This window comes from Onychomys torridus, chromosome 8, assembly GCF_903995425.1.
Source record: "Onychomys torridus chromosome 8, mOncTor1.1, whole genome shotgun sequence".
NCBI classification, from domain to species: Eukaryota; Metazoa; Chordata; class Mammalia; order Rodentia; family Cricetidae; genus Onychomys; species Onychomys torridus.
In genome coordinates, this window is record NC_050450.1 from 53448091 (window position 1) to 53462119 (window position 14029).

A 14029-nucleotide genomic window follows, 5' to 3' on the forward strand; every position below is an offset into this window, starting at 1 on the left:
CAGGATGCTCACACCCCAGGAAGAAACTATTTAATGATCAGTGAGCACATTAACACAGGTGAAGAGAAGAACCCAGGGCTCTCAGTACTAAGGAGCACCTGAGTAATAAGCCTAACAAGGCATCCCACATTCTGTAGAGAAGCCATGGAGATTGCATTAGTTATATGCCGTGTCCTGACCTGATGAGGTTTTTCACAAAAGGATGATAGACAGTCAGGTACACTCTGAGTGGTGACCACAAGAGCCTGAGTCTTGTCTTCCTGCACCATATGCCATTCCAAAGTGATGTGAATGAGATCAGCTAGAGTCTCTAAGAGAAGAAGTTTCAGAGAAGAAACTCCCAGGTTGGAAGTAGAGCCAACACTTGGCATCCTATAAGACAGACAAGTCTGTGGTTTAAAAAAAAAAAAAAAAGACTTGGTGTGGTGAGCCCTTCAGCTACAAGAGGGTGACCTGGGAAAGATGAGAAAAATGCCAGGTGAGAAGATTCGCTGTCGAAAGGTCCTTCCTTGTGTTAAAGGTTGTAGATCATTCTCTCTTAGATTTTAGTTAACGCTTGCTCGAAGGGAGGGAGACAATGACACAGTAGGCCCCTCAAGTCTGGCGGGAGCACAGAAACACAGCTGGAGAGAGAACCACAATGAGTAAACACAAATGGAACGGCACGTGGATGGAGAAGGGGAAATGAGCAGAGGTCATGAGGCCGATCAAAAGCACCACAGGAGCTCATCTTCATCTCACCATAGAAGGGATGTGATCCCCAGGAGTAACAGGCACAAGAGGAGCTGGCTCATCATTGCTGCTGGGAGAACACTAGCTGCTGTTTCTACAGCTGGACTCCCAGTGGCCTTGTGATGTTTTTTAGTGTATGTTCATTTGCTTGTGAGACTCATAAATACAGAAGGGGGCACAGGGATTGCAAGGTGGGGCTGGGGGTGGGGGAGGTAGGGAGTGGGAATGAGTGGTTTCTTCTCCAAAGCCAGCACCCACTTCTGGGATTTTTCTTGGACCTACAAATGCATGTTCAGCCTTATTCTTCAGCTAGTCTTTGGTATTCTGCACAGATTTCCTACCACACAACAGTTTTTTATGCATTACTCATACCCTGAACTGGTACTGCATGGAGCAGCTTTTTCTATGATACTTAATTCATTTGTAGGTTCTGATCACTGACCAAGAGTTTAGAGTGGTGTCTGGCCCATTAGAATAGAATCAATAGATGTTAGTGAAGAAATGCATGCATGCAAAGGCAATCTTATCTAATCCATTGGTTGAAATCACCATAAGTACGGAATATTTGCAAGTTTGTGCCTTCTTCTGAACGAGGACCCACATTCAGGACCCGCTGACTATGAATGTTATTTGCGTTATTGGTAGGCCTCTCACATTCAGCAGTTAACACGAGATTTGTTATTTTCCCCCACCTTACTCATCCATTCATATTCCTGTCTTGATAAACAATGACATCGTTTACCTTGCCCAAGAGAGAGAAGCCTGTGTGTTGCACAGTAGTCTATAATCAAGTCACATAATGTTGGTCATATCGTTCTCTCTTATTGTACACTCACATGCAGGACTTTTTCCAGCTTGTCAGCTCTCTTCAGACAAGTGTGCCAGCCTGCCAGTGGAGCTCTTCCATCTCCTACAAGCCCACTCCACACCACAGATACAGTCTAGTCTGCATGCACAGCCTGACACACACTCAGTTTGGACCCACCAGAACCCTTCCTGTGCTTGCTACTACCTTTTTCTTATCCCTCCAAAATGATGTTTAGGTAGGGTGTTAGAAAAACGGGTTTTTTTTTTTTTATCAATTTTCTTGAGCAAGAAGAACCCTAAAGTTTGAGCCTCTCTGCTTGGAAGACACACTGTAAGCTGCTTCTAGCACTTGGCCAGCATTTTCCTCTCTGCCCTCCTCACCCCTGCCTCAGAGTGTGTTATTGGTGGGCTCCTGATGGTCAGTAAGTGAGACTTCAGCTTTTAGGTCTCTCTCTCTCTCTCTCTCTCTCTCTCTCTCTCTCTCTCTCTCTCTCTCTCTCTCTCTCTGTGTGTGTGTGTGTGTGTGTGATGTACATGTATGGTGTATGTGAGGAGGTCAGATGAAGGTGTCAGTATCAGATTCTTCTCAGTCACACTTCACCTTGTATTTATACTGAGGCAGAGTATCTCACTGAATCTGGAGCTTGCTGATTTGGCTAGACTTACTGGCCAGTGAGCCTCAGGGGTCTTTTTATCTCCTCTTCTCCAGCAATAGGATTATAGGTGCGGGCCTATGTACCTGGCTTTTTACATGGGTTCTGGGGATTGGAACTAGGTTTTCATGTTTGTGCAGCCAGCGTTTTTACTGATGGAGCAGTCTCCCTAACCCTGACTTCATTCTGTATACCAGTTGTTTGAGTCTATTTGAGACAAACGATCCTGAGACATAGTGATTACTGTAATGGAGAAATTTACAGATGAGGCAGTTGAGTCACAGTGAGATGAAGTGACAGTATCTACAGGTGTGTGGCCCAGGCTCACAGAACTGCATACAGTTCAAAGCCAGCCTGATGCACGCAAAGCTCTGGTTTGTGGTCACAGGTGCAGCTCAGTGGCAGGGCACTTGCCTTAGAATTTGTGAGGCCGTGGATTTGACTGCCACTGTGAAACAAACAACAATCATTCAAACAAACAAAAACACAAAGAAAGAGAGAGAAAGAACCAAACAACAACCACCCTAGAAAACAAATAGCAAAGCAAGCCTCCAGCTCGCCTCATGCAACTTCTCAGCAAGCTGGACTAGAGGCAAACTGAATTCCAGTGAACACATGGAACCAACAGACTTTAAGAATAGAATCGCCAACTTCTCCTTTCTCAGAGAAGAACTGGACAGACTTCTAGTGAAGTAAAGGAGAGAGGAAGAGACAATACCCTAAATATTGTATTTAAGTTGAAAAATGGAGTTCAGGTTCAGAGATGCTTAGAACCACAGCAAGCCAACACCACATACTGCTGGAGACTCATGAACTTTGATATACAAGAGGAGGAGAATTTCCAACATGGGGTAAATCATACAATGGATATAAGGCAAAAATTTGAATATGCACGTAGCTATGAGCATCACCATAGAAAGTCACGAAAGAACAACTCCCAAGACAGGGACTCGGCTTCGGAGGAGATGTGAATGAGAAAAGCTCATGAAGCTGATCATGAGACCACGTTTAACAGTTTCTGTCACTCAGAAAAGCCATAGGTAATTATCACTTACTCTGTGAAATGTATACTGATAAATCACCTGGACTTACGATGCGGTGACTTTCAATGGGGCAAAAGCTATCGTCTTTCAGGAGGAACTTTACTGAAAAATTTGCACTTTGATCTTTTCCTGGGTCAGCTATACCCTCTTCAATACTTTGGTTACTTTGGTGGCAACTGAAGTCAGACATGTGGTCACAGCAGGAAACAAACCACTCCCCACAGTGTTTCAAGAAGGATGTTCTAGGCTGTGATTCTCAGGTGTAGTAAATATATTTTTCAGTTTGGGATGTGCCTATGTGCACATGACCTTACCATAACTCAAGGAGCATCCAGATGGCTGTACCATTTAAATCGGATCAGTATAGAACAAATACAGTAGAAAGCAATATTACTTTTGCATGCTGTAACTGGATAGTTGTTTATCAAATATTATGCTCCCCTTTTTGCAGTGTGGAGCTACTGCTGGGAAACGGAGCTCAATCAGGGGACCTTTCTCAGCCTCTATACTGGTATCACAGTAGGCAGAGCGCAAGCAAGGTATTCATTTTTAGATTTCACTGGCTAGATTCAGAGGGTAACAAGCTCCACACTAAAAGAAAGTTTTATTGGAACACAGCCATACCTGTTTGTTTACTTGTTGCTGTGGTTACATCCCCACTACAAAGGTGAGTGGAACAATTGTGACAGATTGAGCTCATAGTTTACTATCTGTCCCTTTAAGAAAACGAGCCATCTTCCTTGGAGGATGGAGGGGATAGCGGGAAGAACAAGATTAAGGAGCCTGCCATGGAGGATTCCTCTTAGTGGAAACCTCTTTCTGGGCTGTTAGATCACTAAATAAATGCCATGACACAGCAATGACAAAATTGATTAAGATGTATAAGTAACATGTTTGTAATTTCTAAAAACAGAATCATGAAAGGTTGCTCCCAGGAACGTCAGGGTGATTTGGAAAAGAATCAATGCCACATGGCTATCATAGGACGACATTGTCTTTTCACATCATTGTTGTTTCACATGCTTTGGAAGCGTCTTACTTAGTATCCTCTTTAAATCACCCTTAGGGAAGAACACATCCTTATACTACCTGTACCAAAAGCACCTGCCATACATAAAGGCAGGTGACTATAGATGTCCATCTAAAAGAGAAATGGGATGAAAACATGTGCTCCTCAAGCTGTCATATTGCAGATAAACTTAACATAGACAGCCTCACCTGTTAGCACTTCCTCTTTACCAGACAGGGTCTTGCTGTACAGCCCAGTCTGGCCACAAGCTCATTGCCTCCTGGCTGCTTTGAACCACTGTCAACCTATCAGTAATAATAGGATTCTACTGAGCAAGAGATACATGATTATTCAATCATTTTGCATGTCATTATTTATTGAATATATGATTTATATAGGCTTTCTATGTCATATATGTAATTTTATACATAAAGTAGGTGTTTCTATGGCCCTTTAAGAAAAAGAGCCACCCTGCTAGATATGTATGTAGTAAAATTTTATTTTATTTGGTATATTACACTGTATCATCTATATAATTTATATCAAATTGATATAATCTACAAATGTAAATACATACTGGAATTCTTAAATGAAGTGCAAGACCTATAAAAATGCTAGTAGGCATGTATGATTCTACGATGACATTGATCATATAATATATAGGTATTCAACTACCAGTCATTACACAAAGTGGAGCAGGAAACATGTTTCATTTGTAGATAGACATTTCGACTTAAAGAGCGTGAACTGAGAAACTTATTGGCACTCTTAAGGAAATCTTCAAAGATGCTAAGAAAAAAGAAATAAGCAAAATTAATGTTTCCAGTGTCACAATGATCCAAAGGACCTGGCTTATAACAACAAACTGTGTTGAGGGAAATACAAGGTTTGGGTAAATGGAAAGGAACCTTGTGTTTCGGACTTGGAAGAACCAGTATCCTTTATTTATACATATGAATCCACTGCAAATTAACCTATAAATGTGCTGCATTTTGAAACAAATTTCAACAGGAAATTAACATACAAAAAACTATTCCTAAGTTTTATCTCCAATACACATTTGTAAGTAGCCAGGAAACAACAGACAAAGCAGGCTAATATAAAGGAGTTTTTGAAGATAAATGTGAAATCAAATTGCAAAGCACATCACAAAATTTCAGGCAAAGCAAAATTACATGTGCCTCTTAATCTAATATTATCTGAAATATTTTTAGAGGCACTCAGATTTTAATGTGAAAATGCAGGTGTATATATGATGATGTAAGTGAAAAAAAAAGCGCCTATATTCTTGAGCTCAGAAATATTTTCCTTTTCTTTCTTTCTTTTAGACCAGGCTGGCCTCCAACTCACTGAGGTCCACCTGCTTCTGCCTTTCAAGGGCTGGGGGGGGGGGGTTAAAGGCATGTCCCACCACTGCCAGGCAAACTGGGAACTATTTTCAATAAAAACAAGTTTAGAAACTATGAAGAAAAGGATGAACAGATGACAGAGAAATCTGAAAGTACTGTGTGCAAAATCAGGATGCACAAGGCAATGTAAAATGGTAAAATGTCAGCCACCCTAATGATAGATTTTTTTTTTCTTGCATAAGTAGCACATACATGGGGAAACAGAGGCAGGAGGAAGGAAAGAGAAAAGGCTACCTGTTGGCAATGGATAACCACAAGAGCAGGTGGAAGGTCAGTATAGGCTAAAGGTGCAGATTAAAAATCTTTTGCCTATAATAGAGAAGTGAGTGACAATTCATAGTCATGGAATAGAACGTTCTGAGAACTGATGAGCGGCTCAATGGCATTTTCTCCCCCAGACCTTTTCCCTCTTTGGTGAACTATCTATCAGAGCGGCGATGGAAGCAAGCACTCCTGAGAACTGTAGGCCAAGTTCACAAGCACAAGACATTCCATGTGGAGACTAGGTGTGAAAAGGACAGACAACCATGGTGAGATGTCCAAATGGGCACCGGAAGCAGAGCCAGTGACTTTCCTGGTGCTCCTATTTCCACAGTTACACATGCCAAAGGCAGCATCCACATGGCCTCTGAATGGATGGGTAAGACCAAGATGTGAATCAGCTCAAGGGCAACTCACAATAAACACAGTTTAGAATAAGGTATCCTTACACATGCTTTTGGCTACATATTAAAACATTTAAATATCTATTGGCAAATAGTACCTTTCAAGTGACTCCAGGAGCTGCCTGCGGGTCTAACAGGAAGAAAGTCCACTTGCCTATAGGAATGCTCATCTCCCTGCTCCATGTTCCTCTGTTGACCCAGTATCCAACTCAAAGCACAGTTTAGCTGAACTCTCTACTTGCAGGCTGTTTGGATCTACCTAGGGTCGGCTGGTCTAAAGGTCTATGACATGAGTTAAGGTGGTTTCTGAGGGAATTGGTAAGTGCATCATCTCCTTGAGTGGCCTCAGACATCACATAAGAATGGTCAGTTTCACACATGTCATAGCATGAGTTTTGCTTGTGAAAGCCTGGATGACATCATCCCTATCTCAACCCTAGCACACAGCAGCCAACTGCTATTCCCACTGTGCTAGTTCACGCTTTACCTCTCTCTCTTCATTGATTAATTTGGTTTTTAAGATCTCACTTGAAACAGGATTGGCCTAGAACTAACTATGGAGCTCAGGGTGGCCTTGAAATCACGGCAATCCTCCTGTTTCAGCCTTTCAAGTGCTGGGATTATGGCTGTGAAACTTCATTACTGACTGCTCTCATCTCATCCCTCCTGCCTCTGCCTCTGTAACATAGGAAACTGAAGAGGGTGGACCTCTGGATATGGGGTAGATGCTTGGGGAGCAATCCATGGCATGGCTCATGCAGTGAGCTATTCAGAACCAGAATGGGGTTCCTAGATTGTCAGAGCTGTGGCTGCGCTGGGGTTCACAAGTGTGGGACAGGCATGCCTCCCCAACCCCAACTACCTTTTATAGCCTCCTTTACTGAAGAATCCATAGGCAGTATGTTCTTCTCCACCAGTTCCAAGGGCCCTGGGCGGAGAGCAATCTTTTCATTGAGGTCATCTGCAAGGCGGGCCCTTTTCAGCTTCATCTGAGCAGTTGGAATGGATCTTTCTGCCGTGGAGGCTACAACATTGAAACAGACAGGATCCGTTTTAGAATTTGATGTCATTTTGTTTGGTTTGGGTTTTTTGGCTGGGGGTTACACAACACTGTCACACCATGCTCTACCATCCTGATAATTTTTCAATGCCAGCATCATCACTTCACAGGGATTAGCACCAGCGAGCAGACACTTCCAAATAAAGGCAAATGAAGAGGCACAGGAAAGCTGGAGAAACTTGCCTGGAGAGGATTTGTTCTAAAAAAAATGCAATTTGGCAATTTTGTAAGCAAGCAATCCATGGGGTCCATGTGGCTTGCTTGACCCTTGGTTCCTGGCTTTTGAGAGTGATTGGCACAGGCCAGGACTGCAATAAACATTATCTCCTGGTGATAGTGGGGCGGGGCGGGAGGGGGATGTAATTTTCTAGGGGTTTTAGATGGTCAATGTTGTGATACTGACTGAAAGTCAAATGTTCAGATACATTGTAAAAGGCAAAAAAAAAACAAAAAAAAAACAAAAACAAAAAACCCACCAAAAACAAAAACAAAAAAAACATTTAAAGTTGATATTTTAATTAAACAGAGGATAAATCGAATTTATCCAACAAGCAGTTTCTCATCATTTGGAGGGTGAGAAGGTCAAGTACAGCATTCTAAACTCTCCCCTTTATGGCTGACCCCAAATGTCCTCTTTAGGGTGAGCTGTGAGTGATTTCCGTGAAAAAAAATATAAAGAAAAATCCTGCCAACCTGTCACTCCTAGTGGAGAAATGTAAGGTAAGGGCTTTCAGGGTCTGTCTCAACATGCTGAGTTTAAAAGATGAAGTCTTTATAGACACCTCTCCCAACCCTCTCGTCCAGACCTGGGGTCTTGAGTTTGACTGCGCGTTTCTTACACAGCAGAGAAACCTCCTAATTCATTCGGCCATTCATGCTTGTCCAGAAGCTCCACACGGAAGAACGGACGGGATGATTCAACAGTTAAGAGCACTGGCTGCTCTTGAAGGGACTCCAGTTTAGTTCCCAGCCCCTAGGTCAGTCAAGTGGCTCACAACTGCTTAGAGCCCCAGCCTCAGGAGATCTGACACCTTCTTCTGGCTTCTACCAGCACGCTCATGCAACATTGCAACATTACTCTCCTTCCTCTTGCTGACACATGTCATTAAAAAATAAAAAAAAAAAAATCTTTAAAAAAAGAATGTGGTTATCCAGGTCCCGGCTGGACTCCATTTTGACATTTTCCAACGCACCCTGCCACAGCCTCTCAGGCTTTCCTGACACAGCCCCTCAGCCTCCAAGCCTGCCATGAATGGATCCAATTATTTTCTGGACATATCAGTCAAGCACTGATCCCTTCTGCCCTCGGGGCATAGTGTGCTCACTTTTGTAATCTCTTCCCTATTTCCTGTCCCCACCTGAGTGAGAAACTCAGGAGAGAGGAGCTGTTTGCATCTTAGTGGGTCTTTAGTACTTTAGGAAACTAATTCTTAATTTCTGTTGGGGTGACTAGAAGGCTCCGTGGAAGAGACATGTCACAGAATCAAGGGCTGCTGTGGTGGAGAACTTGATATCAAAGACAGTGATGAGGGAAACAACTCTTGGAACCTGCTGGGGATGAAAGTCAGGTAAGTGCCACAAACACCAAGGCTATGCACGAGAAAGCAAAAGGAGCAGGGGACTCGCCCTGCTGCGCCAGTCTTTCTGAGTTGTCTCTTCTTATTATTAGATCAATACTTTTTCTTCCCAGAACTGGACCACAAATGCACATATTTACATGTTTAGTTTGTCTTCCCAGAATTTGTCTATAAATACTGCTTTGCTTTCTGCTGTTTTCACTAAACATCTTCTAAGCCTTTTCTTATTAAGTCATTACTCTTCGAAGCCCTTGCTGTGCTGGCTCTGTGGAATTAAACTTGACAGAGGATCCCCAACTTGGGGACCCCCCTTGTTGGACATTTTACCAGTTTCAATGTTTTCTTCTCCAATTAACTCCTTGCTAAACACCAATTTTGCATACAAACCTTTACAAGCTCAAGATTAGATGCAAGGTTAAGGAGCTGGATACAGTCTGCCAAAGTGCCCTGTAGAAACACTGACCCGGTCGCACCCTACCAGCAAAGTACAAATGCCTGCATTTCGTGCATTCTTGCCACATGCAATATCTATTTCTGTTTGCTAACTCGACCATTGAAAGTCTGTATCTCAACTGAGTGGCCTTTCTTGGTCTGTTTGTATAGCTATAATTTTGTGCTAACACACCAGCAGTCCCAGGGTCTTCAGAGATGTCACTGTAAAGGAGGTAAGAATTGTGCCACTTTTGCCTGAAAGCCCTTAGGGTTCTGTAGAGCCTTCCCTCCAGATTCTGTGCTGTCTACTGTCTGTCTCACAGCATCTCACTTACTCCACATTGGAGAAATGTCAGGAAGCCAGAAGAGTCAGAGATGCTGCTGCTCAGAGAGGACAGACTCACAACTTCCTCCCTCTTTCAGGGCCTTTCATACCCTGTACAGCTTGCATCGGGGTGGGGGTGGGGGTGGGGTGGGGGGGTAGGGGGGGTGGAAGGAAATCTGCATTCTAGAGAGAGCACACTGGTGCTGGGTGCATGCTGCACCTCCTCCTAAAATGCCCTCTTCCTTCTTCCTGAACTTGCTCCACACTTCGTATCCCAGCTCCTTCCCTTCCCCTTCCCAGTCTGTTCTGAGTCAGATGTCTCCCTTCTGAGGCCTCCTCCCTGCATTCACACACCTTACATTCACTACACCAGGCATTTTCTAATGCTAATTCTCACGTCTGCCTTCTCTGTTACCCTGGGAGGGTTCGCTAAGGGCAGACATGTATATCTTGTTCATCTCTGCGCTGACAAGGTCAGCCAGTCCCTTGCAATTGTCAGTGCAGCATTTTCTTCCTGATCAAATAGTTCACAGAAAATGTCAAAGTAGAAGCTGAGCCTCTCTGAGGCTGGGCACCAGTGGCCTGAGCATTCTCCCTCACTCAGGTATCAGACTCAGGTGGCCAACTAGGTGTTTGCTTTGTTTCCCCTTTCCCAACATGGTTGCAGCATCCCAGAGAAAAACTTCACAGATCAGCACTGATTTTTCTGAGATGCTTATTTCCCACCCATTAGAGCAGTGGTTCTCAAACTTCCTAATGCTGCCACCCTTTAATACAATCCCTCATGTTGTGGTGATCCCCAACCATAAAATTATTTTAGTTATTACCTCATAATTGTAATTTTGTTACTGTTATGAATGATTATGTGAATATCTGTTTTCTGATAGTCTTAGAGGACCCGTGTGAAAGGGTCATTTGACCCCCCAAAGGGGTTGCGACCCACAGGTCGAGAACCTTTGCACTAGAACGTAAAGACATCCACAGGGTAGGATCAAACTGCTACTTGGTGACTGTGGCAACAACTAGATGAGCCCCTCACATGAACAGAGAAGGACACTCTGTCGGTGCTCAGGAAAATTGTGGAATTGCCTGGCCTTAGAGTCAGGAGTGGGGTAGGTTGTAGTAGAACATTATTTTAAGGTGTGCTAATTTTGCTTATGTTGCATTTGTTTAACTCTGTGAAACTGTACCTGTGTAAAACACCTGATGGTCTAATAAAGAACTGGCCAATAGCAAGGTAGGAGAAAGGATAGGCAGGGCTGGCAGGCAGAGAGTATATATACAAGGAGAAAACTGGGAGAGGAGAGAACTATCTAGGAGCCAGAGAAAGAGAAGGACCCCAGGGGCCAGCCACCCAGCTACACAGCAAGCCACAGAGTAAGAGTAAGATTTACAGAAAGAAGTAAGAGAATGGGAAAAGCCCAGAGGCAAAGGGTAGATGGGATAATTTAAGTTAAAGAAAGCTGGCTAGAAACAAGCAAGGCTAAGGTCAGGTATTTCATAAGTAAGAATAAGCCTCTGTGTGTGATTTCTTTGGGAGCTGGGTGGTGGGTCCACCTAAAGAGCCAAAAACCAAACAACCAACAACAGTAGGTGAGACAGGAAATCAAATCTGAAACAAATGTGTGGCTTTCTAAGCCTTCTATGTGGCTAAGAATGAGTGGATCACTGCTCAAAATGACCTAATGCAAGGCTGAGATGGAGATATCTATATCTATCAATCTATGGTTTAAAAATATTTTTATTTTATTATATTAATTAATTTATCTTTGGAGAAGATTTAAAAAGACCTAACAAGTAGAGACAGGAAACTCTAGAGACATGGCCCCTTGCTGGGCAGGCATCTCCTAGTTTATGATTTATGTAGCCTTCCTTACCTTGGAGAATGTGCATATTAATCAGGTTGCCACGATCAGACCTGTTTCTGCCCTTGCGCCTCAGGGAATCTTCAGTCTGTAGAAGAAAAGCACAAAACTCTCAATTTCTCTCAAAAGGCAAAAGTTCTCTATGAGTGGTGAATGGAAAATACCCTTTCTCCCATGTTTTTGCAAAGAAACACAAAATTTCCCCCTAGAATTTTAGTATGGGAAAGAAGGTGCAGAGGGGTTAAAAAAAAAAAAAAAAGCCTGGACCCGAGTTAAGGGCTATAAATTATAAATACAAAGACATTCTAGTGATAGTCATATGGCAGTTGACCTGGAGTCATTTTGCCATAATTGATCCTATTGCCTAAAAGTCACAAAAGCGACCAAGGTCAGAGATAAAACCTCGCACAAGCACACACTACAACAGGACTCCATACAGCCATTGCCAGTTGTCTCTGACATGGCAAAGTGTGAAACCTGTGACCCAGACTTCGGCAGGCACCTAGGGAAGGATGGTTTGCCACATCTTGTTGTCATGGAGGAGCCATCTGGAGGGATGGCAGGCTAGGCTCAAACCAACTGAGGGTCGCAGGCCTCTGACTCCTTCTTCCAGTTCTGCCCTCTCCCTGTTCTAGGTCTGCCCCTGGTCTCCCCAGTGCTGATGACATCTGTTGCTCATTACTCTGTGGCACTAAGAATCACAGCTCCTCACAGGCAATGTGGAAGAATCTCAAAATCTTACTCTTCCTGTCTATTCATAGACAGGCTGCAAGGCTGCAACTAACAGGCAAGCAGAGACACCAGCCTGCCATTCATTCCCATGTCATGGAAGGTGCTGACGGCTCCTCCATTGCATTTATATCACTGATAGCATCAGGAGCAGAAATCTATTATGAAGGTGCCTGATGAGTATTTTTCCTTCAAATGGAAAAATAGAACAAACCAAACAACCATGTCCACCAAATGAGAAAATCAAGTGAATGTCACTCTTTGGGTAGCTCCAAATAAACCCCACTCACAGCCTTCATCTTCCCACTGAACCCACTTATGAAAATGGGATTTTGCTAAGAATGACTGTATGAAAAGATAAATCAGCAGGAAGGCCAACCTTACTTCCCTTCTTAAAGGCGTTTTGACCTTTTGATCTCTAGCACATCTTTGGTGACTGTCCTCCAACACTGAGTGATTAAGAACGTTCCTTTTTTCAGCTGAGAACCATCACTCTTAAAGTTTACACGGTAGATGTCATTTTCACAGTTGTCTTTGCTTTATGGGGGTGAGAGTCCATATGGTATGAGGCCAGGGATGTGGCCATTTGGAGTTGGTTGTAGAAATCCTACACATGTAAGCCAAAGTTTGAGCATGCAATATCTATACCCTGTCAGCAGCCATATTTAGAAAAGGTGGTTTGCAAAAATTACCTTGTCACTATCCAATTTTTTTCTTGGGTCATGGAATTCAGTTGGACTTTTCAGTGCTGCAACAGAAAGATACAGAGGTGAGCAGAGGCTGGCTGAGGGCAGGGTCAGTATTGCAGGGTTGCCGTGTGTTTGCTCAGCTATGCACAGTCTGAAAGTGATGGCCTCTACCAGGCTACAAGCAACAAAGGAAGGAAGGCCTGGAGGATGCCAGCTGCTCAGAAGCCACAGGAGACAGAGAAAGGAGGAACTCAGGCCTGAACCAAGAAGAGCAGCAGAGGCAGATTTTGCAACAAGAGAAGTGGTGGAGGCAGGCCATGCCAAGTTTCTGAGGAAACAGGGGCCTAGATAACATTGGTTTGGGGGATATGCTAAGTGGGACAACTAACCCCCTCACTGACTTCGCTGAGCCCTTAGTTCTAAAAGCTTGGGGGATGGTTATGGTCTTGGATGCATGTGGGCATCCTGGAGGAAGAGATTTCTTTGGATACAGAATGTGGCTGTCTGACCACGAACAGGCAGCCAAAGGTGTCCAGTGAGAAACTGAGATTCAGAATATGAGAGCTTGAAGGGTCCATGGAGACAGTGAACTCCAATCCCAATCCTAAACCAAGTGGGGAAACTGAGGTCCATAGAAATGGATTATTGCCTTGTCCAGGAGCTCAGAGTTGGATCCTGGGTCCTCTGATTGCCTCATCTTTTTCCAGGAGTGGTTTTCCAATTATTCTCTGTCAGCCAACATGGGTCTCCCCAGGCAGTCATGCCCAGTGGCATAGAGTAGCACAGAATAGTCAGCCTCTGCCAGTCAGTACTTCCACTTTTCTCTGTGTGTCCTTCCATCTGTCCTCAGAGCATCTCTTCACTATGGAACCATAAACTCCGTGTAGCAAAAGTACAGGATATCTCTCTGCACTTGTCTGCATCTTGTATTGGCTTTCTGGCCTCCTGAGAACAATCCCAGCCAGAAGCCACAGACAATAATATTTCACAATAAGGGAAGAGGTTGAACCAAGTACAGAATTGCCTTGCATTTA

The 14029-nt window shown here is 43.7% G+C and overlaps 1 protein-coding gene across 1 annotated transcript in view; it reads right to left on the bottom strand.

Annotated features, from left to right (window-relative positions):
* The window catches only part of Myocd (myocardin), a 45605-nt gene extending 32551 nt beyond the window's left edge, over nt 1-13054 (bottom strand). The window contains 3 exon segments of the mRNA XM_036198124.1: nt 7181-7342; nt 11590-11665; nt 12999-13054. Of these exon segments, the coding sequence (XP_036054017.1) occupies nt 7181-7342; nt 11590-11605 (178 nt within the window). The 5' untranslated portion in view covers nt 11606-11665; nt 12999-13054.
* Between the last annotated feature and the right edge of the window lie 975 nt (nt 13055-14029).